Here is a 26,002-nt window from a genome sequence, read left to right as displayed (position 1 = left end):
TGAAAAAGCATGAATGGAGGTTATCTGCAGACAATCATTGAAAGCTATTTGTTGAAGCAAAGTAAGTTGCAGTAAAGGAAGGGTGGGGTTATTTCACTAAAGCCCAAGTGCAAAACACTACTTGCAAATAGCTTTCAACCAGAGCACCATGAAGTTTTGCTCCAGTTTGTGGGGCTAACTTACTGAATGAACTTTGCTTGGCCACAGCTGTGATCTGCCACCACTGATGTTTGTCACTTTAACAAGCAAAGACAACAAGCACTGGTGGCGATAAAGGAAAATGTTTTGTACGTTGCCCTTTGCTGATAAAGACGTCCGAGGCAAAAAAGGAGTCCAGCAAAAAGGTTTTATAAGAGATTCGTTAGCATTGGGGATTAGTGCAGCCGGCTAATTTGCAAACATGGAACTGGATCAACAAAGGAGTTGGCCATCAAAAGTCAACCGTACAGATTCATTCAGGAGATATTTGAAATGCAAACATCATTTCTTGTTTTCAGGGGATGAGGAGACTCTTGTTTTTGTGCAACCTTGCCTTACTAAAACAAATGCAAAAAAGTTGTGCATGTGTTGTCCGTGTGCGTTGCCTTTCCTCGCCTCCTGCATACTGTAAGCCTGGATGTGTCCCGCTCTCTCCCTCTCCTGCTCTGTGCCAGTGTCGCTCGTCCCCTTCCTGCTCTGCGCCTCTCTCCCTCCTTCCCTCCTGCTCACTCCCTTGCTCTCCCCTCTCTCTCCCTCTACATCTCTCACCCCCTCTCTGTCCCTGGGGCCCTTCTCCTTTCATCCTCACGCCAAGAGCAATCACCATCTCCGTGGTAACGGCTGGTCATGTGACCTGCACCTGTTCCTCTGGCTGGTCGCCACACGCTGGAGCCATCTGGCCACACACACTCACTCATGCACGCACGCACACACTTCTCTACTTGGCTGCCTTCTCCCCTCTCTTCCTCCGAGCTTCTTCATGGCCTCACTCTTCAATAGCACCATCACCTCTCTCCAGCTCTCTCCCTCTCTCTGCACAGCCCGGCTCTTCACTCATTTCTCCGCTTGAAAACCCTCCAACAATCCATCCCTACCTCACCCTTTCTGCAGAATTGAGTTTTACATAAATGAATATTTACTATATTGCTGAAAATCTTTAGTTTTTTTTTATTATAAACATCAGAAGCGTAGATGCTATACGGAGCGGCAAGTCTTTCGTGTTGGCAAAAATAATGTTTGTACCGTCTGTTTCCTCAAAACCCCAAATCCCCCTCAAAATCCAATGCAGTCGTCGTCCAGTGACACGAAATAAAAGCTTGACAACAGCTACTGTCACCATGTCGCAGAATTGCACTTCAGCTGTGACATTTGGACACCAGGCATCCTGTGACCTTCGAGGTAAACATCTATTGGGGCAATAAGCTCTAAACTGCTTCCCGATCACCTTCAGCTCCAATGGATCCGTCCTCCTGCTATTGACACCACATGTCACGGTCAGCTTGATGAGCCATGCCTAAAACAGGTTTGCTCACTTCACCAGCTTCCTTATTAACCATCTTCCTCCTCCGAAGTTGTAAATATGCATTTGGAAAAACAATTATTTTCTTGAGTTTTTTTGATGCCAACAAGCCATCGGAACATCCCATACAGTGAAATGTTTGATCATAGGTCAAGCAAAGTACAAAGAACCACTGTTTTTCAGCAACCATATGTGGTGAGATGCTTCAGCAAATTATGCCGTTTGGCTCAATGAAGATGTTTTTTAGTGTATTCAAGTATCATCAGGGAGCTCAACACTGGTAACGTTTGAGTAAAAGATCAGCTCAGGGAAAGAAATGGTACTTTTCAATTTTGTCCATCTCAGATGAAAGTCGTCAATCGTGATGTTTTTGATCGTGGCTTAAAATTGTTGGTCTTATTACAGAAAGGAAACACGATTTGAAGATGGCCAAAGCCATAGAGCAGTGGTTCTCAATTTAGGGCCTCAAGGGCCGGTGTCCTACTGTTTCAGGTTTCTCCCAGTTGCAACACACCTCAATGCAATACGGGCTCATTATTGGGATTTTTTTTACAAGCTTGACGATGACATCACCTTTCGACTGAGGTGTGTTGAAGCTGGGAGACATCCTAAACGTGCAGGACACCGGTCCTCGAGGCCCGGAATTGAGGACCCTTAACATAGAGGGTCGAACAAAGACAATTTGAGATTATTTTTCAACATCGTCAGGAATTTTATGACCACCGCGTCACTAAACTGCACACTGTAACTGCTGCTACGGGCTGATGATACCAACAATCAAAGAGACACCACCCAAACAATTTCTGCAGATTGCCAAGAAAGTAAAATGCTGGACCATGACCACATCTTTTTACATATCAAGCTTCATTCCTGCACATAAAATGCCACTAGAAGAACCGCTCCATACTCTGTGGTAGTGCTTTCATGAAATCAACAAAGCTCACAGACATACTCAAGTATGTCTAAGCGGTCTTCACCGCTAATTGAATGAAAAGTGCCCTTGTGCCATCAAATGTACTGTCGTAGAGTCTGTAAAAACTTTTAAAGGAGTAACCTTTGGTCATTTATATAGAAGGCTACTGCTATTTTACACATTTGTACATTTTCTGTCAATGTCTTATTATACAGTCACCTCATACCTGATCCCATTTGATCATTCTGTGACTTTAGAAGCAATGTATAAACTTGTGTGAACAATTTGGCAAAACTTAAGAGACTCACCTGACCAATACATATTCCATTATCATATAGAGGCAAGGTAAACCAAATGAAAGGCAAGTAAGTGACACAGAAGAAAGTAACTTTTGCAACTTACAATCTACAGAGGAATATAAAATATAAATATAAAATATAACATAAAATATAGATAAGAACCTGGCTGCAAAAGTAACATGCACAAACAAATGCCTCATTATACATTTCTATTCCATGTATTACTCATTAAAAAACACTGTAAGCTTGGATCAATAAGGGGTATGGGGGTTACTGATGTGGTCCTTTTGCTTGAAGTCTTAAAACTTGTCACCTGTGGGTGAAGATTATTAAAAAGGTGCTGACCTGGGAAAAAGAAGCCAATATGCCAATCATGATATTAAGCCACCATGTTAGGCTTGTCCCATCCAAGTGTACAGTACACTGAATCTCCTCTCCCTCTTTCCTTAATGTCTCCTAATCTCTCTGCTATACAGTTATGAGTTCTAAGCAGTATTCACACATGCCAACCAGCTGTGGTGCACCGTGTGCAATAGAGAAATAAAAGTTGGGATGCTCTTTCAGATCAGGATAAAGGAAAGACAAGTAGTAGAGTAGTGGAGGGAAGATGGAGAGCAAATGAGATAAACTAAAGACAAAGAAAAAAAGTAAGGGTTGGATGTAAGGGACACCTGCTGCCACGATGAGTCATCTCACTGAACCTCCACATACACCCAACAAAAACAACAACAAGGCCATAAGGAAACAAACACTTCTCATATGTGTGCTCAGAAATGGCTGTATTTGCACACAAGTCTGCAGACGCACAAAGCGAGGTGCCTGTATTCATGTTTGACTTCTTTGTGTGCACTGCAAACAAATCACACACACACACACACACACACACACACACACACACACACACACACACACACACACACACACACACACACACACACACACACACACACACACACACACACACACACACACACACACACACACACACACACACACACACACACACACACACACACACACACACACACACACACACACACACACACACACACACACACACACACACACACACACACACACACACACACACACACACACACACACACACACACACACACACACACACAGAGAGAGAGAGAGAGAGAGAGAGGGAAGGGTGTGGCAGCTGAGAGCGTGTTATTTATAGATGTACTTCCTCTGAGAGAGGTAGACGGGGAGAGAGGGAGTGTGACCGAGAGCGAGAGAAAACTGGAGGATGGAGAGAAAAGGCAAGGTCAAAGGAGAGGAGTGAGCTGACTGGACAAGTAAACCACCTGATTCTCTCTGCGTCGGTCACACACATACGCACCTGCCTGGAGAGCTGACGTTACCAGCGAGGGCGACATCAGAGACTCAAATGTTTTGTTTTCTGCTTTAGATTTCAGGGTTCAGTATGTGGGGCCCTTTTTAACCATTTAAAAATGATCAAATCTGTAGCAGGCCTTAGTGACAATGTCAGTGTCAGTACATGTCACAAGCAAACTTAAAACTGCTACCATTCAATTCAAAATTGACTAAATCAAAATATGAAATAGGCTACAATCAGCCTAGTCTCTTTTCAAATGATTAACAACATCAATTATGGATTTACAGCTATTTTTACCCCAAATTCCTCCCAAAAATCTGCAAACATGAAAGAAGCTGTGACATTGCCACAGAGCTGTAAATTAAAGGGAGTGAAAACCTCAGAACAGTTCAATGGGTTAAAACAAAGCCCAACATCCCAGTTACACCGATTAGAGGAAGGGTTCAGTATGCTCTGTGGTGGTCTATTTGTTCATACAAAAAAAACACGCACATACAGTGAGCAGTGAGAAAGCATGAAGTTGTGTGTTGCGAAGGCAGAAGAAAAACTCTGAGCTTCAGGCTTATTTCTCCACCAACTGGTGGGAATCTTATGTAAAGCCTCCATAAAATGCAATAAAACATATGCACTAGTGGCCCTTCCAGAGGTTTTTCCCAACAGGAGGGAAGTTTATTAAAGTTTTTAGGGATTTAGCTTCCAATTAAGCACATAGATGCAGAACTACTATTGTGCTTTTTTTACCGATCAAACTAAGAAAGCAAAAGAAATACCTCAACTCAAGGGATTATTAAGTTATAAAGCTTTGGAATTAGGTAATTTTATTAAAACAGTCATGTAAAAAACCTACAGTAAGATGTTGCAATGGGGAATGAGCCATGACTAATGAAGAGCTCAACTTCACAAGAGCCACACCAAACTCCATTCAGAAATATAGATTTGATGCTTCTGTGCTCCGGACAGCTTCATTCCTCAGCTTGAATGAGAACGATGGGCAGAGAGGATGTGAGAAGATGGGAAGGGCGGCAGAAAGAAAAAGATGAAAGGACACACTTCTGTTTAACAGGAAGAGGTGGGATTGAGGGAGGAGGGAAGGAGAAGCAAGAATAAAAGAGAAGATAGTTGGTTGATTGCAGAGGTCCACCATTTTGGAGTAGCAGTGAATGGCCGGCAGCCATTATTATGCTAAATTAACCTGGGAGCTCCAGGCTGCCACTCAAGATGGAGGAAAGCCTGACAACAGATAAGAGCTAGTTTACCAACACACACACACACACACACACACACACACACACACACACACACACACACACACACACACACACACAGTGTTGAGAATGGACTCCCCACCCCCACAGTTCCTCTGCCCTCACACACACACGCTCAGAGTTGTGGCTGTGGAGTGGTCAGCGGCATGGCCCTCATTATCATTAGACGCCATTTTCTGCCACAAAGATTACCAGCGACCCCTCCCCCAACATGCATGCACACACACACAAGCACCAGCCCCCCTCACTGCCTCACACACCAACTACAGCGCCCCCTCCCTTGGTTACCCCACCCCCGACTTTTTTTTTTCTCTCTCTTCCCAGTGGCCAGCTCATGCAAAAGCACACATGCACACACACACACACCTCCCCCAGTGCTGACCCCAGGCCTGCTGCTTCGGCCCTCCCTCTTCCTTGGGATAAAAGAGACCGAGAGGAAAGACAGAGGGAGAGATGAGAGAGGGAGGGAGAAGAGAGAGAGATGGGGGCCGTCCTGACACATTCCTCAATCCGATCAAGTTTCCACCTTCACAATGAAACCACCGACGAGTCTCTCACACACTAATGCCCTCCGCTCTCCTTGCCGCTGCCCATTGCGTTTGATGATCCGACACACAACAATGGCAGAAGCATCTACATCAGGAGAGATTACAAACCTACACAACTGTAGAGCTTGAAAGACTTGCCCAGAAAATGTGTAGCGAGATAAGATAAAGAGAGAAAGAGTGTGTGAAGAAGGGAGGGATAAGACCAGAGTGCACAGTGTAAACAAAGTGAAGGTGATATTGACGAACACTGATAAGTCAGAGAAGCACAATCAACCTCGTCTATATCCTCAAAGAACTGAAATATAACAGAAGCTGTGTGAACAAAAACCAAAGTGGGCACAAACTCAAAAGCTGAGACGGCAATTTCTCCGTGCTCATGTGGACTACAATGTTGCGGCGCGCGACATTATATCATCATGAACAGAATGTGTGGTTTATTTCGACGTGAAGTTAAATGCTCCGTCCAGCTGGTAGACGTTAGCGTCACTACAATCTCAATTGTGTTTTAAATCGCCAAGACCTGCAACAAAGTCTGAAAACTCCTCGTTTTGGAGCCAGGTGCAACATGAGCGCTTTCACAGCTGGCGTGAGGAAGCACGGTGAGCGTTGTGAAAACTGCCCGTGGAGCCGCAAGCACAGAGGTAACTGAGCTAGAATAAAAAGCTCCCCTGAAAGACTGGCCGTTTCCTCTGTTCTAGTGCTCTGATGTGTGGTTGGCGAACAACAAAGTGGATAGTTTGAGGATGTGGAAGGCTTTCAGCTGGTCTCTGCAGAAGCCTTCCTTCCTCACCTACTTAATCTAGGTTCTGAGCTGCCTCACGATCCAACGTCTTCACCACAAGCAAACCAGACTCTGATATGCACATGTTGATTCATTGAGCTTTCAAAAGTCTTGTTTGCACAGTGGAGGAATGCCTTTTGCTGATTTGCACCAAACAAATGCCCTAACTGAGAAAAGGAGACACTTTGCAAAAGGGTAAAAAAGCATGTCGTTTATGCCATTATATATATATATATATATATAAAAAAAAAATACTACAAAGATAAAAAAATCTCAATAAGGATAATGTTTCATTTTTTTTTATATTCTTAATTTTACTATAGAAATATAGTTACGTTAATGTGATTTGAGGTCAATTGTTTGTTTGGCCCATGGAAGAGACATTATTAAAGCCGATGTTCCACCGCGCTGTACGTGGCGGAGCGGGAGGTTACAGTACGGCAAAGCGCACCTAGGCCCAACTCTGTCACGCGGTCTCACCACAGAAAGCACGGTAAATGTAGGCGGAGTTGAGAACGACTCAGAACCGCGTCCAGCGAAGAACACGTAAGCGGCCGGCCGAGATGTTCTCTGTGACACAGGTTAAACGTTCTCATTGCAGCGTCCAGCTCCTGTTGAATCTCCTCCTCCTGTTCCTGAGTGGAGCGTCTGTATCTCGTTAAAAGGCCGTGATGATGTGTCGCGGGCCGACATTTCAATAAACTCAGTTACCAAATCAACCAGTGAGCACAAAGCGGCGTATATAAACAACAACGGAGGGTTTACGGCCGATGAAATAATTAAATATTGCGGGCAAGTCAAGAGTGACGTTCGTCACTACCAATCAGCAGACGGCTGCGTCGTCGCTCCTCCTCACAGACCCGTTCCTCGGTGCTAGGTACCTCAACAGAGGGGTAGCGGAAAATCGAACCCGGTGGTCGTGGGTTCTTACCGTAACATCCACAACCTTTCAGTCGGAAAGCGCGAAAACCTGCCCTGCCACACTCCGGCACAGAAAGTGCGGTAGAGCTGCGCCTTAAGTGACATCTAAAGACATTCTGATCCAGTGAAATACACCTCTCAAAGGACATTTTGAAAATATGCATAGAAATGGCCATCATAAGCTTTAAATGGGCTCCATCCCCTTTCTTCTGTAAGAATTTATCCATCTTGGGGACATCATTAATATGCTAACATGACCCACAAAGATGGGGTTTGAAAGCTTTCTTTACTTCTGAGTCACTGTTGAGCTGCAGAAGCTACTGCCGCTAGAAGGAGGAGGAGCAGGGTCATAAACCTATAAAACTCGTGTTATAAAGTGGTTTATGTGCAGGAGTCCACTTCTAAATTTCTATGTGGTCTGTCTTCTTCTGCATTTTTGTTGAGTTTAGTGAGTCACAGCACCCCTAAAGGCCTGGCATGTGTACTACATGGTCTGAAGCCTTGTGTTGAGCCGTGTTTATAGTGAGGTGTGGACGGAAGTTTTTTTTGAGAACCTTGGGGAGAAAAAAAGACCGTTCTGCCTGGTGTGGTTGTGGCCTTAATGTTTGATTTGCGTCACACACCACTGAGTCTTTGCAGCAGTGACAGTGGCAAGGTGCCACAAGCAGCAAGATGCTGAATAAGCAGTTGTACTTTCCAGCTGACCTGCAAAGCGACAGAGACAGAAGTTTCAACCCTGTTGATCAGTATCTGAAGGGTAAAATGTGATTGATCCTCGGCTCCGTCTGTCTCGCGGCCCATGCTCCATGCTCCACTACACCCTGTGATCACTAACTCACACTCGTATAAACACAGTGAGTGGCAGTTCACAGCCCAGAGGTTGTGACCCTTTCGGTTCCCCCTGGTTGGTCACAAGAGTGATGGCTCTAGTGTGTTTCTGAGCTTGTGTCTGTACAATTTTAGAAAAACTACTTCACTCACCGATATTAAGCTGTATACACTGCAATTCCACACTTTAGAATGTAATTAAGAAAATGGGTTGAAATTTATCAAAATATATCTTATTTCCTACTCACTGATGACAAGAATTTGTTTGCGCAGGGAAACATGCTTCTGATGTGCAAATGACATTAAACTCAAGTGTAATATCTGCTTTTGGCTGACACTCTTTTTACAGCAATTACACCACAAACATGCACAAAGTACCTATAGTGTTCCTACCTGGTTTTCTTGGGAGTCTTGGTCTTGGGCATGGAGCTCTTAGCTTTCTTCTCCTTGGGCTCCTTGGGCTCTTTGGGGGTCTTGGGTGTTTTGGGTGTTTTGGGCGTCTTAGGGATCTTGGGCTCTTTGGGCTCCTTGCCCTCTGCCTTCTCCTTTGGTTTCTTTTTCCGCTTTTTCTTCTCCACTGGTGGTGAACTTCCCTCTACCAATCCTGCAGTGGTAACCTGTTCACCGGCTTCACATCCCGCTGCAGGAAACTCAGACTTCACGTCTTCCTCTCCTCCATCTCCTCCCGGCTTCTTCCCACCCTCTTCTTCATGTCCTTCCACTATTTTAGCTTTCTTCTTCTTCTTCTTTTTTGGCTTGGTCTCCTGGTCGCCCGACTTCTCTGTGCTGATAGGCTGGCCGGGGACACCGGCGTCAACCGTTGGCCTGTCAGGAACCATCATTGAGGCATCACCTGACGGGTCAGTGGGGGAATGCTGTACCAAGGATAAGGAGATCATGTTATTAGTGTCATTTCAGAACTTTGTGAAAACACATTCAAAATTACATCCAGCATGTAAAAATACAACAATGCTTCAGCAAAGAAACCCTGAAAAGCAACATTGTGCACCAAGTGTCCAACTAGGATTACGATTGCCCAGCAAAATTTTAGAAGGCAAAAGCTACATGGTATCAGATGTATGACAAGGACAGCTCTGATAGATTATCTTTTCAGAGCCAACTAGTTAAAAAAAAAGCAATTCATTAAATATATTTACTTTTACAATTCCAATTAAAGTTTTAGATTTTAAACTGGATACAATATAATTTAGGGGCAATAAATGCTTGCAATTTTCTGGTAATTAGAGGTTTCGGTTATTGAAAACTAAACAACAAGTGTTTGGATTGTGACCACAATGATGAAAAATTCTGGAGGCGTTTTCTTACTTTACAAAATGATCGAGGCAAAAATGTAATTCTCAGAATCAAACTTCTTGTTAAAACTTTTACAAAGACCGTTTTGTTGATTACTCACTTCAGCTCCAATATAAACATCACATTGAATGTGTACGAGTCTCATGTGCCACAAAATGTGTCTGAGGATGTTTTGCTTCAACATTGGTTTGCCCCGAACAGCCTGTCAGCCAATCCTGACACATTTTCTGCAGAGTGGGGGTTGAATCTGTCAGTAATGGCAGACCAGAGCAGGGGAGGAAGAAGAGATCCATCCATCCATCCATCCATCCATCCATCCATGCACACTGCTGCCACCTCCTCCCTCTCCTCGACTCCCTGTTGCTACAGTTTCCGCCCCCCTCCTGCCTCCTCCTCCGGCAGGCTAACCTTAGTAAACAAACTGGCTGACACCTCATTTTTCCTCCTCCTTTGCTCTCCTGCAGAATAAATCCTTTCTCCTTCCTTCTTCTCCCTCCACCTCCTCCTCTTTGCTCCCAAGTAAGCTTTCTGTGACAGGAAACTGGTTACCAGCTGTTGGGAACCTCTCCAGCTGCCTCTCCTCCCTCTCCCTCTCTTCCAGCCCTCCCTGCCTCCTCCTTTCTCCCTCTCCAGCTGCTCAGGGTCCCAGTAGCAGATGGGAAATCAGGCATCATGACACGAATAAATTATCTCCATACTTCAAAAAGGCGCAGCGAGGGAGTATGTGTGTGCGTGTCATACGAGAGCGAGAAGTCTATGCCTTTGAGAGTTACTGCTCGTGTGCGTGCGTTACACATGTGCACTCCTGCATGTGTCAGTGTGTCAATGAGGTGTGTGTGAGCAGCGGCAAGCATACAGCAAAATGCCAAAGCAGCAGCTTCTCCTTGCACGTGCACACTTAGCGTAGCGCGCTCACATGAAGGAGGAAAGAGTTGGGGTGCCATCACTGAAAGTCCACTTCCATCAGGAGAATGCTAATGCGCACACACACACAGAACTGCTGCAAGGTCACACATCACACAAACCTCTGCACACGTGCACACAAACACCTGCTGACACACACGTAAACTGAGCCATTTAGACACACAAATGGGGAAGAGGGAGGGTGGGGAGTGGCGTTGGTGGAGAGTGAGAGAGAGACAGTGCGACAGAGAGAGGGATGGTTGAGGGGGATGTGGTGCCAAGAGATAAATCTGTCCTCCTGCCAAGCTTCCGAGATAATCAATCAAACCAATGACAATGGAGACACACACAGTGTGTACACAAACAATAACACACACACACACGCACACGCACACACACACACTTTAGCTCCATTCACTTATACTGGTTTGAATCCAGTTCTCATATCACCAAGCAAAGATTTCATCAACTTCTACTGAAGGACTGTCACCATCCACTGTGGAAGCAGGTTAAAATCTCAGCCACAGTTACATTTGATAAAAGACAATCACTCATAAATAGTATAGAGAGTATGGCAGAATTGGGGAAGGCGAATCGTGATTTTAAGTGTAATAATTGACGGGGGGAGATTTAAAAGATGAAGGTGAGTCACAGTGCTGAGGACAATGATGGGGGACAGACTTCTGGACAAAAAGCACCATTTAAGAAACACTTAAGACTCTTGACCAGCAATATCGGAAGAAAGAACTTATTCCAAATGCATCTCAATTTTCATCAGTAATTGGGTCCCCATTAAATGAAAACTTCTACTTCAATGACTCATTGCCTTTCAACACATTCATTATGTTACCCCCGGTTGCACATCAGGTGAAGCATGGACCTCGACTGTGGTGGACCCAGGTTCTAATCCCAGTAGCAGCCGGAGGAGCATGTGGCCGTAACATTTAGCCAAGTCTAGAGTGCAAGTTGCAAAGACTTGCTGTGGTGACTCCCTGTAAAAAGGAGCAAACTTCTGATTTGAAACGACGGCTTTCATTTTTGAATCAAAAGACTATTTATAGCTGATCACAGACTTACGCAAACGTGAAGTGGCATGACTTCAACAGTCAGGTAATTTTCCATATTCTATTCACAGAGCTGCCTTGTCTATGTCTTCTCAATGCAGCTCTGGGTGGTGGTGTAAGAAATGGCATCTTTACAAAGTGACACATTCAAGAAAAACTGGGTTTAACACAACTATGGTTAAAGTTAGCAAATGATAAGTGTTCCAACGAATGCCAAAGCAGGGGTGGCAAACTGGTTGGATGACAGATGTTTAAAAAAAAAAAAAAAAAAAGTCTATTACCTCACCATCATTTGTGTACAAGTTTTAACATTATACTGCTGGATCCTTAATTAAAGGTGGTTTTGTTTTTCTCCTTCTTAAACCCAACAAACATTTTGCAGCCAAAACAGTCTAACAGAGAAAGCAACTTTCCAGGCTTTCTCATAGGAAATTAGCAAAGTATTCATTTGTAATTTTCTTACACTATTGTGTAGTGATGATACTCTTCTCAGATTGCTAGGAAAAGTAAACTGAGCTTTTATTTACACTGCCGGTATTATAGACCAATTCCAACTGTTCACAGGCATTTATTGTTACTTGCATGGTTGCTTACTATTCAGTTCAAACGCAAATACCACGAGACTCTAGTATGAACAGACTAAAGCCTTGAAGTGAGCCCAGAAGAAAGGGCAAACTCACAAGCAGCACTGCATTGTGTTAATGGGAAGTAAGGATGGACACTACACGTCAGCTGCGTCTATCAATTTTGAACTTGTGCAATCAGGCACGGGGTTGGGCGCAGACGCCGCAACCGTCCAGCTGGCTCAGCCTGGCGGGTGGAGAACAGACTTGAGCGGCGCATGGATATTGATCAGCTGGTTAGCTTAGCAACCTCACGTTCGACATCCCCACGGGCCGAAGTGATGCAAAGAAAGGGCAGAAAAGTGTGAATATAGTGACAACTGGTCAGGAGAAATCTCACTTCACAGTGGTGCTGGCATGCTTTGGACATGTACCAAACTTGCCACCGATGGTCATTTTCACAAAGAAAACCATGTGAAAAGACGGAATAACTTGCCTTTCCAGATTAAATGTCTGTTCTTGGTCTCGGATTTTGTGAAATAAATTTCCAAATAAATGCAACTAATAGTCCAGTGTGACTTGTGTATATTTTCCTCTTCATGACGCATTTTTTGACGAGTGCGATATATACTTCGGAGCGACTTATAGTCGGGAATTGAGGTACTGTTGACCTCAACGACCACAGCTGCTGCAGAAAAAGTAAATGCCTACTAATGCAGAAGTTACAAGTTCAATTATCTACGTGCTGCCAGTAAATGTTCTGCAACATCTGATTGACTTCCTCCCTTGTAAGGAAATCATTTTGGCACAGCTACAACTGTTCTTTGGAAAACTATTAAACATTAACTTTGGCCAGACATTTTTCAAACAAAACGAGAACTGAGGGCAGTGGGTACAAATTCTATATACTATCATGGATTCTTTCACTGAATTAAAATGCGTGTTTTTAATGAAGTCCGTTTATTATTATTTGCATTGAATTCAAATCTCAAACTGTTTTTTACTGCCGTGACAAAGGTTGAGGTATGAATAAAACTGCCCATCTCTGCAGGTAATTATGGTGGGATTCATAATTGCACCAGGGTGGCCTTTGAGTATGAGAGCAAAACATTTCATAATCATTACCATAATTTAATGTCCACATTCATTTCTCAATATGCTTTTAATTACATCTATGATCTAAAACAATACCCTCTCATCTTGGCTTGATATTTGTTGTGTCTCATGCCCGGACTCAAAACACATTCAGACTTATATTTGGCTTGTAAGCTGAGGTAAAATGAGCCATATGCTGGCATAATACGTACAGCATGCCGCTGTTCTTTCAGGAAACAATAATCGTTTGTGCCTGTAACCAATGTGAATCAAAACATAATGCTTCAACCAATCTAACTTTTTTTTTTTTAACCGTTGTTTTTTTGACTGTCCATGCTATTGATAACAGATGTTCAATCAAGGCATCTACAGAACAAAATCAACTCCTTGGTCAGACACCATACAAGTGAGATGGGCTTTGCAGCAATACGAAAATAAAGGAAACGACAAAAGACTATTTCATGCAGTTTTTTGGTAGGTTTTTTTTTTCAAATTGGCAATTCGGTGTCTTTCAACATGGAAAGGCCAGTGACGTGTATGTCAGTATCTCTTTTGGTGGGAAGATGGAACCTGGTTCGCTGTAAACCATCGGGGGAAGAACACATGCGAAACTAGTTGTGCTAGTGTGTACATTTCTCTTTAAAACCTAGAGGAAACCCATCATTCAGTGCATGTGGTTTAACCATTCTCTGTTTGTTGAAATCAGCACAAACAGGGGAGACAGCTAAACATGAAAGCATTTCCTCGAAGCTGCAGAACCTCGGCGAGCTAGATGGTATAGCCGCTCGCCGGGTGCGTGCAAAAGCCGGGGGGAGGGGCGAGACAGGCATGTTATATGTCAACTAGAGTGCTGCATGCAATATAGTGTGTGTGTGTGTGTGTGTGTGTGTGTGTGTGTGTGTGTGTGTGTGTGTGTGTGTGTGTGTGTGTGTGTGTGTGTGTGTGTGTGTGTGTGTGTGTGTGTGTGTGTGTGTGTGTGTGTGTGTGTGTGTGTGTGTGTGTGTGTGTGTGAGATGTAGAATAAAGGTCACAGCACAGCACTCTGCCAGAGCTGTGACCTTGAGCTGCTGACGAAGGCACGTGTGCATGTGTGTGTGCATGTGTAATAACCATGCTTAGTGAACAGATGGAGCTTAGAGTACCAGACATACAGTCATCATGACTGACTGACCTGCTTGGTGTGTATCGTGCACGCGGGCGTGCGTTTTTCTAACAAGTGCATCGCGAGGCACAAGGAGAACCCCCATCCTGTGCCACGGACGTACACACACCACTCTGAGTACTCGTCTAGTTAGGCTATCCTATTTCCTAAGGCACATTCGCCATCGCTCTCCAGACCACACTCTGTGTGTGCGTATAATGACGGGGGCTGCCGGGCCTGCAGCTAAAGTCAGGACGGTGCACGCAGCGCGCCCAGGCGCGGAACGGGGCTCACCAGTCAACCTGGCATCTAGGTCAGGAGTGCTGGATAAATTAAGTGTGACGGCTGAAATGTCAACCACAGAACACAGCGACGTGGGCTTGGAGGTGGGGAGTGGTGAGCGTGGGGAGGGGAACAGTGTGAAGAGAAAACGGGGGCTTGCTGTGTGTGTGTGTGTGTGTGTGTGTGTGTGTGTGTCCACAGGGCTGCTATTGTGTATGAATGGGTCAGTAGAGAAAGGGGGCTTTGAGCAACAAAACAAGCTAATGGAAGGCGAGAGCACGTGACAGGCAGTGGCGATGCTGCATGCTCACACACATGAAAACACGGCAGTTGCCACTGAGAACTGCTAACCTCTTCCCACCAGTCTCTCCCCTCCCCTCCCCTCCCCACCGTTCCCTTCTGCGAGAGATCTTGGACTCCCTCTCTTGAGATCTATGCTTGTTTTCCCACTTCTTCGGTCTTAGTGTTTCTCCCCTCCCCCAAACTCTTAATCACCCCCCCTTAAATTTTTTTTTTTTTTTTTTAAGTCCACGCAGTCTCCCTCATTTCTGAGCTCGTCTGTCTCACTGCACATCCTGCTACACAACATTAACTTAGTGATGACACCCCTGAAATACACAAGACAAACAGTACGACAGACAGGCAGAGAGAGAGAAAGCGGAAAGAGAGGAGACGGGGAAGAGGGAGAGACAGGAAGGGAGGTTTCCTCCACAGCGGAGGGGGAGAGTGGGAGCAAGAGGAGGAGAGATTATGCTGGTGGCGCCTCTGTGTGCACATGGGTGTGCGTGCGTGTGTGTGTTGCACACGTGTATAAGGATATGCAGCTCACAGGAAACAAACAGCTGCAAAAATACACACACACACACACACACACACACACACCCGAGTGCAGACACAAAAGGCACAAAGTACACACTAGTATGTGCACACACACACACACACACAGACAGAACCCCACTGAACCAGAGCCTAATGCACCGCTGTGCTCTCAAATGTCATGTACACACACATTTATGCACACACACACACCACACTTCCCTTACACTCCAAACACACACATTCCCCCACCCACATGAAAAATAAACATTCACATGAAATACACCCACACACAAAAACAAATGCACAGACTTTAGCTCTCTCAGACACACACCATTGACACTACATCAAAGTGTTTGATGGAGCCCTACCTGTATGTGAGGCACTTTTTGTGGGGTAAGAGGGGGTGAGGAGAGCGGGTGGGAGGTGGAAGGCGGAGGTGCCCATGGGAGGGAGCCCTGGTTGGTGGGAGGAGGCGTGCTCTGCAGGTGGTGCGGATGTGGGGGCAGATGCGAATGCTGTGTCTGTGCACTCTGGACAGGTGGTGCCAAGCCCTGGTTTGGGGCCGGGGTTACATGTTGACCAACAGGGGGACCCTGGAAAACCATGGGAGCAGGTTGCATGGACTGTCCACTCCGAGAGGCCGGCTGCTGGGCCTGGAGCAGAAGCTGGTCTCCCCCCTCTCTGACTGGAGCTTCATGAGGCCCTGGAAAACGAACCACGAGAGGACATGTCACAGGCTGAATGAAGAAACCAAAATTCAACCTGTACACCCGGTGTGGTCGTTATCACACTATTAGAAAGTGCTTAATGTCTCAAAACAATTTTGACTGCCATGAGGCTAAGTAAATGAATTCATACTAAAGAAACAAGCTATTTTAAACTATTCAACAGAGTGGCATCTCTTATCAGATTAAATTTGGATATTTGTAATCTGAAATACCCACAATCAGCTCTGACCTAAACCATGATTAGCTGTATCATCTGACTTTTACTTGACCACTGAGAGCGTAAAAAAATTAAATTCTGAGTTTGCATTTCTCTCATTGCTCTTGAATATTCTCATATTCAGATTTCCACAATTTTAGTTAAAAAAAGAAATAACTTCACACAGGAAATGACATGGCACAATGTTTACAAACATCTGACTAATCCACAGTAACTTTAGCTGCTCTGTTCTGTATTTATAAGCTGCATGCAGGATGTATGAACAGCAAATGTTAGAAAGCCTGTTTTGTTTTAATGTCTCAATATTACAGATGGCCTACCTTCCCACTTCTATATTGTATTTGTAAATGTTCATGGAAGGGATCATGGGGTTCATGAATTCGGTCCAATAAAGGTATTTATTTGAAACTCCATTTACCTTGCTGCTGGAGCTGAGGCCTGTTTGGTCCCATTGGTGAACCACGCTGTGGCCCCATGCCGGGATACATCTGTCCTGCATTGGGGGGCATGTTGTGGGGCTGCTGGTGTTGGGTATGTGGGGCAGAAAGTGGTGTTTGGGGAGTTCTCTGTGGATGTGCCATGGCATTAGGTGAAGACTGCATGGCCGTGTAGGCAACCTCTGGAGGCCCAGCTAGTCCTGCACTAGGTGGTCTGCCCTGTGGGGGAGGAGGGGTTGGAGTTCCCAAAACTCGCATGGGGGACATGGAAGAGGGGGAGGGGTAAGATCCCTGAGCTGGGGGTGCAAGGTGGGACTGAGGTTGGTTTTGGGCCTGTGGCAGACTCTGGGGGTGTTGAGGGTGATTCAGGGGGTGCATAGGCTGGCCCTGCTGCCCTGCCTGCTGTTGCATTGGGGCAGAATGGGTCTGATGGGGTTGGGGTTGAAGTGGTGGTCCAGGAGGATATCTCTGCGCCTGTTGCCCTGGTGCTGGTCCTGGTCCCGATCCCTGGTTGAACCTCTGGCCAAGCTGCCCTGGTCCCATAGCCTGACTTGCATTAGGGCTCACATTAGCATTAGCACCCTGGCCCATCCCAGATCCCATAGCTCCATATTGGGCCTGATAGCCTGGATACTGTGTACCTCCAAATCCTGCCATGCCTTGTTGGTGCTGGTGGGGGAGTGGAGGCTGTCGGGAAGGGGAGTGTGGGTATCTGGGTGTGTGCCCCATGTTGGGATAGGCCTGGGGTTGTTGCTGAGGCTGGGGGTGTCTCATCTGGGCTGCTCCCATTCCAACATGTCCCAAGTAGTGAGATGGATCCTGAGCAGGAGGAGGTGCCATGCTCTGTGGAGGGTAGCGTTGGTTCATGCGAGCTGCATTTGTCGTAGGTTGACCTTGCATCCCACCGTAGTTGCCTTGAGACATCTGGTAGCCGCCCATCTGGTTGGGACCACCCCCGGCTTGTGCTGGAGCCTGTGGATAAGCTGATCTGTTCTGCTGTTGCTGGCCCCAAACGCCACCCCCACCTCCTCCTGCCCCCGCATCACCCTGGTACCCATGGTGGGGGTTGCCAGAGTTAGCCTGGGTATTATGGTAGTGGGAAGCTAAGCCATTCATGGTTGCATTCACATTTGGCTGCCCCTGGCTGGGACCGTTCTGGGCCATCATACGTCCTCCGGGACCACCAGATTGATCGTAGCCTGTGTAGGTGCTGTGGTCATACATCTGCCCCAATTTAGGCTGCCCCGGGCCGGGACCAGCGCCATGCATCATCCCCTGGTGGTAGCCCCTGTTTCCCTGGTGCTCGTGGTTCAGGGACGGGGGAGTTTGCTGGGCTAGCGGGTTGGATTGACCAGGGGCTGACTGTTGAGGAAAGCAATCTCCTAAACCATCTAATCCATCCGAGAACAACCCTGCATCGTCCCCAAATAAACTCAACATCCCTGGGTCCGCCATGGCTGGGTGGGGGGCCCACAGATGGAGGGGACTTGATGGAGGGAGGTGTGTTGTGCAGTGAAGAGCTAATCAGATAGCTGCTAATTTGAAGCCTTCTACTCCATGGTCCTTATTAGGGTTCCTAGAGAGAGATGCAGAGGGAGGGGGGAAAAAGAGACAAACACTGGAATTAGCCGAGGTATTTATGGGAGCAAAGGCCTCAAATCAACTGCTGGATTACAGTCCCTATAACTTTAACTGTAAGCCGATAAGACATCTGCACACATTATTGCTAATTTGACAACAGCTGGTCTTCAATGACTGCGAATTATTTATATATATATATATATATATATATATATATATATATATATAGTGATTGTCAGATATCTACTCAATCCAAATGTCTGCAAGTTTACCTTCTGAGATGCTACAAAAGACTCATGCTGGTGACTCCAAAATACATTGTTTTTAATGATGTTGATGGATACATGTGATTTTTGAGACTTATGAAAAACCAATCCAATAATATTTCCCCATTCCAAGCTAAAATTAATTATGAACTTCCTCAAGAAATAAACATGGCTCAATGAAAGTTACATGTTCCCATGTTGCCGTTACTTTTTGGTCAGTTATCCATGAAAATAAAAATAAACTCTCGTAAAAAGTCTGTCAGACAATTGAAAGCAAAGCGTCAGTTACTAAGGCTAGAATAAATGAGGCTTGGCTTAACAAGCTGATGACACTTTCATAGCGATATTCAGAAAGCCAAATGCATGTTCTATAGTATTTCTACCAAAAACCGTATTTAAAAAAAGCTTGTAATTACACAAAACAGTGTCAAGCTCAAAGCAGTTTGTATTAAATAGCATAAATATGAAGCATGAGAATGACCAATGTTTGTCAAAAAAAGAAGTCAACATAGTTATGTAGTTTTTAGACTCAGTTGGCCGTCTTGAAGCACTGCATGAGCTCAACTAAATTGCTGGGACATTTGAAAACCCTATGAGTCGTTGGCTGGGGGTATCAGTGAATGACATGCACATTCAGCAAGTTAATCACTTGTAAGCTCCCCAGAAATTAATGAGGCCAATTGAAAAACAGGAAAAACTTTTTTCACATTCACTCACTCTGAAACACACACAATTCACATTAGCGCTCTACAAAAAACACCCTCCCCCACATCTATTTTACTACCAAACAAAAGAACTTCTTTCTTTTGCAACACACACTTGGAGTCATTGAGAGAGTGCAAGTGTGTGTGCGTGCATGCGCGTGTGTGTGAGTGTGTGTGCATGTTAGAACAAAGGGCCCAGCAGATGCAACTCTGTTTGAACAGCAGCAGCTGCCATCCAGCCAGGAATCAGCCAGCCAACAAGAACGTAAGCTTACCCTCCACACCAACCAGTCAGTGGTTAACTACTCAGTCTGCAACCAATCCAACTGGACTACTGACCAGTCAGTCAGACAGTCAGTCAGTCAGTCCCGGCAGATGTTTCAATTGAAGGAATTAAGCACCTGCTACATTTGAGGACAAAAATGAATAAAGACTCGCAAAAGATGCCAGGCGTACTTGTCTGTTGGAACTTTAAGAAAAAAAAAACAAAAAAACAAACACACATGGAGTTGAGAGTCAAGAGAATGGTTGGCTAATGCAACACACCCAGGTTGCAAGATCGAGAGGGGGAAGGTAGGTGGAGCCAAGCATGCATCGGTGAATGCAAGTTGAGAGGACCAGGGCAGGGACGTGGTAAGGGAAGATTTGCTTGTTGCTTCAACGCAGGGAAAAAAAACACACAGGCCAACTTATACCAACATAGACAACCCCCTCCCCCCTCCCTCACCTCGTTTCTTTCCACCTCCACATTTCACTCCCACCATTTTTCCAGAACCTCTTATTGGTTCATTACAGAGCACAGCAGGTATCGGGATGAAATGTTTCATTATCTACTCTCACAGAAAGGTCCACAACCATTAGCAAAATTTTCAATAAATATTTGGTTCCATTAAAGCAAATTGTGCCCTCATAAGTGGTTCAACAATCCACTCGCATCAATTTAATAACATAACGTCAAGGCAGCACCAGGAACTGAAGTCACAAGTAGTCAGTTTTAGCAGCGGGCTAACAGCTGGCTTTTCCTGCTCAGGCATATCCCAGCATGCACCGAGCAAAGAGGTGGGGTACATCCTGGACAGCTCACGTGTCGATCACAGAGCTACGAGCCTACATTTGGTAAAGTCTGCATGCAGGGTAGTAGCGCTGTTTGTCAAAATTATGACCATAGTTCACATAAACCCTGCTGCTTCCTGTCGCAAGGCAGCTGTTTTCTCTTCAGATTTACTCAACAGGATAAAACTGTTAGAACTGATTGGTCCACCAGCCTTTCGTTCCTTCCACCATCTGCTATTGCCAGAAACTCAGAACACTATAAAAACCACTTCCAGTAATCACGAAAACACTCCTCTGAAGGTTGTGAAAAAACATAAAAACCAAGGGTGTGGACTGGTACTCTCAAAACGCTTCAAAAAGTATTGTCTCAGGGTAGACAAGAAGTTAGTTGACGCTTTCAGAGCAGCTAGTTTATAAGCCAATGCTAATTCTTTGTCACCCAAATGCTCCCTAATGAGATTCATAGAAGTCCTTTTGCGGCATCACCAGCATACCTACTCTCCAGTGTGTAGGTTCTCGGTGACAAAAGAGAATACCTATTCAGCAAACCACATTACATTAGCATGACACTAGAATACAGGGGGGAAAAGCCTTCCTTCAGGCCTTCCAGCTTTACTGCTGGAAGCTTCACAATGCATGCTGGCAGTATATGCCGTTGTTGTGTAAATAGTATTAACAAGTCCTTTCCTCTATGTTTCTGTGAACCAAAACCACGAAGGTGCTGTCCACACGAGAACGCCGTTTCATGTCACCGCATCATTTTTGGCCGATCATCCACACGGCGCAGCATTTCAGGATCACCCCCCCCAAAAAAACAAAAAGGGTTCTAAAGTGGGGAAAAACACTACCTCGGTTTTTAAGTGTGGATGGGCAAGACGCACATTTGCAGAAAAAGACGATCTCATCACCCTCACCCCATGATGCTCTCTGCGACATCACTTAAAAACATCAATGGCAAACTTCATGCTCCAGGTTGTGCCACAGAAGCTACTGATGCTCGTGGCTTTTATAAGGCAATATGGTGGATTTCTCAAAGAGGAGCATGAGCAGAAGTGTACTGTGTCTTATTTTTTGCATGCTCCTTGTCTTATTCGCTGTTTTTGGTGTATCCTTGTGGCAGTTACAGCGCCACCTAAAGGCCTCGCATATGCACTACATCGTTTTGAGTTGTGTGAATTGTTTTCTATGAATTATTATTAAGAACGACGGGGAAAAAGATGGTTTTGGCTCGTGTGGACAGAATAACTATTCAACAGGAGCGATTATCCAACAAATGAAAAGACATTAATCATAATATTTGAGGTTTCATCCAAACCACTTAGACACAGCTGTCTGTACAGATTGACTGTTCTGCATGTATGTACTATGTTATAGCTATTTCCGATTGTGCACGAGCTGTTAAATTAAGTTCAAGTGGAATTATTTGGATTCTCTGCAGCAGTTTAACTACAGAGCAACAATCATGGCCACAACAACACAGTGAACTCAGTCTGATTTCAACCTAAATCACTGATTCTTCAGTGCATAATAGTACATGACAAAAACACCAGGGGATAGAAATTCATTAACTATTGATTACATGTCAAGGCACTGTTGAGTATTGGGGGCAGAGGTGAAAATACAGCATGTTGCATAATAGACTTAAAAAAAAAAAAAAAAAAGGTTGGCAAAAAGTTTTAATGCATCAATGCCCCACGCAGATCACCTCACAATTTAGCACTCGCATGCCTCTTAGATAAATCAAAAGTTTATCCAAAACAGAAATAAATCTCAATAAAATTGGTGTAGGAGAGAACAAGAGCGCGCAAGTGAGAGATTTTAAACATGTCTTCGGGTAATCAAGAAGTCTGTGAGAGGTAAAGTTGCATTATTTTTCAGTCAAATGCTGAAATGTCCCATTTAAACATGAAAAGCATCGATTTCAATTTGAAATTTTTAACTTGGAAAAAAACAACATTTGCAGAGCATTTGACTACATTTGGTAACTTTATGCACATCTTCATAAATACTGAAATACATAAAGAAACAAATGTGATAATCACTGAGATGGGCATTATTTTTTATTTTCTATAAACAGATAAGCATTTTCTCACTTGCTTTAGCGTGGTAGAATGTTTGAAAAACAGCTTCAACATGTGCACTGTGAAGAGAAAACTACTGTATCTGGCAGTATTGCTTTTAACACACCGAGGAATGTCTAGTTTGTCACAGCGTGTCCTTAGGCAGATTGCATAGTCAGATGGTATAACTTAATGCGTGGGCCAAAATTAAAAAGGATTTAAGCCTATAGACATTTTTTGAAATACAAACGATGACGCGTGTGGGATTTTGATAAATTTTTGATGATTTCATAATTGGAATAACTGTGTTTATGTGTCAGTCTGGAAATATCCTTCAAAAAACACCTACTATTTATTTTAGTGGGTGCCCTATCACTCCCGCCAGGTCTTGCCCTATATTTACGGATCACTCATCAAAACCTTTTAATTGAATGACTTACCATTTATGATTTCAACTATGATTTTCTGCGACACGACTAAAAGTAGCTAGGACAGGTATAAAAACGAGGAACTGCACATGTAGTTTGTATTACAGTAGCAGATGCTCCAGAAAGCAGCATTGCAGTAACAATTAGTATAGGAAATTAATTTCCCCATACTCAAACCAACAGGTAAAAGGTTATCAGCACCATATAAAGCAGCAATGATGAATGTGCAATGTGTCTCTGAGCTTGGCTCAGATATCATTTGTGTCATCTCCTCTTCACCCCCATCTTGACACCACTTTTCTTTCACCTGACACAATCTGATAAGGGCAGGTCTCAGACATTCCCTGTTTAAGAGTTCCATGAGAACCGCTCGCGTGAAATCTGCAAATACACCTATAGAAGCGCTTCACTTTATGGTCCACTCTTGTGCCAGTTCCAGTTTGACGTATAGTGACACTAAATAAAGGCAATGACACACATGGCTCGTGATGCAGGCTGGTGTGTGGCTGTAACAAGTATTATTGGACTGCTGGGAAAAAACAACAAAAAGTCCACCTCTGTTTATGATTACAGGGTTTAACAACATCTTTGAGGCAAAGAATTGCAGATCTAGAGAGGAAAATCTGAAAAGGGAATTCTTGTTTAACATTTTTTTCGCAGAGATGAATTACAAGAAAACTTCACTGATTTCAGTGAAAATTTATCAAAGTATGATTCAGCCTTTGCATCTGAAAACCCACCACTAGATTATAATGCAAGCAGCAGTTATACGACACTACTGCATTTCATTCACCACAGGAAGGGGAAAAAGTTGAGCGTTTGCGAGGCAGGTGAGAGTAATTGAGTGTAATTTTACATCCTTTGCAGCAAGCTACTATGAAGGCAACTGATTTCCTGTCAGCTCTGTCAGACGCACACCACATTAGCCCATGAATTGCACAAAACAAAATAGATAGCACTGTATGAGCAGTTTACTGGCGCGCGTGTGTGTGTGTGTGTGTATGTGTGTGTTCTTATAGTGGATCCCAGCACAAATTCAAAGTATCAAGACAAGAGATTCTTGCCTGCTTTCATTCATCCTAACAATCTTTTGAGTGGCCATTGACGTTAACCTCCAATACGATGACACTCCTCTGCACACTGGACAAAGCTGGATGGCTTTCTCATGCACTTCACCTCTTTGATCTCTTGTTTTGTTTCATCTCATCCCTTCCGTTTTATATTGTTGTTCCTCTCTCTACTCCCGAGATGTTCAGTGTTGGAGATGAACTCGTCATTCTCTTGGGCTTTGTGCTCACTTCCTCTGCCATTTCAGCCTGAGTTTGAGCTCCGGCCTCATCCTTGCCAGCAAATGTGCACGTGCACACACAAACGCGCACACATCCATACATGCAAACACGTGCACAGTTTGGCACCGATACCCAGCTGTCACTGCGGAGGGAATTAGGTGAACGGTCAGTGTGCCGCTTTAAACGCCAAATCTCATCAAAGGATGAGGTATTTAGCCTTCCATGCTCCTCCCGGCTCCCCCTGCCACTACTCATGCTTGGTGAAGAGCCAAGCGGAAGTAAGTCAATAGTGAGACCCACAGACAGATGTGGTCGGGGGGGGGGGGGCAACTGCAGCTCAACTTTTCTGCCTTAGACTTGTGCTTTCCTGCTGTAATCTAGGAACGTAAATCGCCAGCTAATTAAATGCATTTCAAGTGCACATATGATTTCTGTCTTCATCGTATTACTCCCAGGTGCACAAAAACGGCTGTGGAGTTTCTGGCCATCTGGCGAGCGTTCACGCTGGACTTCATGGCTCATATTTTATTTTTTGAACGGCAACTTGAGCAGCATGCGGCACCAACACTGCCCCTTGCATTTCCCCAACCCCCCGGAAGACAGGGCTCTCTTTAGACCATTAACATTTACATAGAGCAAAGATGATTCTACTTCAACTCGCAACATTATTGACAACTTAGTGTACACTGTCTGAGGCCCTGTTTACATGACAACGTTTCACGTGACAACACCTAATCCGGAAAAAAAAAAAAAAATGAGTGTGTTTACACTGCAGCAGCAGACACAGACAACGGTGTAGTTAGTATGCCGGGCTACTGGAGGGCGCTATTGCTTGATTTTGTAATGAAACTACACAGACGCGTGTGCAGCGAACAAAACACTATAAACGTGAAGAAAATGGAGAGCACCCGACATCCACATGGACTGATGACGCATCGGATGCTATCAGGGGTGAGTCTCAACTATTAAACTACTTATATGGACGATAAAACTAGAATATAGACAGCGATTCATACCACTACGGGCCACCGTTTGTTTACAACTGAAAGAGCAGGAGGGAGGGGGAGAGATGCACATGCGCAGTAACAGGCTCTGTAGCCTCTTGCAGTCTCTGCAGAAGGGAATAGCGGCCCATGAAAGAATCTTTCCACCTTGGGAGCTGGATTAAAAACTTTGCAGATACAGTGCATCTGCAAACTGGTGTCGTGTAAACGGACCCCCCAAAAGTGAAGAAAGTTTTGCAGATACACTCGAATTTGTTGTCGTGTAAACGGGGCCTAAGTCTGAAGATCAATTTCGACTTGTCTTAGATTTTTCTCACACTTTTTCCCTAGTCAAGATTATCACAAGTAAATCACAACGGCACCATAGCATCAGGGCGACGCTGCCCGTCTCTTTAACAGGTGCTTGATACTTAAATCTGTGTGTTAACAGCATAGCAGCTACTGTACTTTTCAGCGAAAGAGCGAGAGAGAAAAAAAAAGGTACCGCGACAGCGAAGAGCCTGTTTTCACTTATGTGGCTTCACAAGACCACAATGATGTTTATCAGCATTTTCCGAGGTGACAGTCAGTCTTTGCTCAACCTCTAAACATCAGGGGTCAGTCAGAAGGGGGGTGATTCACAAAACCCGCCATAACCCATCTGATAAAGCCATCTT

At 44.7% G+C, this 26,002-nt stretch overlaps 1 protein-coding gene across 1 annotated transcript in view; it reads right to left on the bottom strand.

Annotated features, from left to right (window-relative positions):
- Positions 1 to 26,002, bottom strand: part of chd7 (chromodomain helicase DNA binding protein 7) — a 78,960-nt gene that overhangs the window by 40,625 nt on the left and 12,333 nt on the right. Inside the window, exons 2-4 of the mRNA XM_080477641.1 lie at positions 16,943 to 18,537; positions 15,948 to 16,282; positions 8,792 to 9,273 (exon numbers count right to left, since the gene is read on the bottom strand). Of these exons, the coding sequence (XP_080333767.1) occupies positions 8,792 to 9,273; positions 15,948 to 16,282; positions 16,943 to 18,416 (2,291 nt within the window). The 5' untranslated portion in view covers positions 18,417 to 18,537. The remainder of the gene's footprint in view (positions 1 to 8,791; positions 9,274 to 15,947; positions 16,283 to 16,942; positions 18,538 to 26,002) is intronic.

This window comes from Lipophrys pholis (assembly GCF_963383615.2).
Source record: "Lipophrys pholis genome assembly, chromosome: 1".
NCBI classification, from domain to species: domain Eukaryota; kingdom Metazoa; phylum Chordata; class Actinopteri; order Blenniiformes; family Blenniidae; genus Lipophrys; species Lipophrys pholis.
Note: the sequence above shows the minus strand (reverse complement) of the source record. Positions and strands in the feature narration are given on the sequence as shown.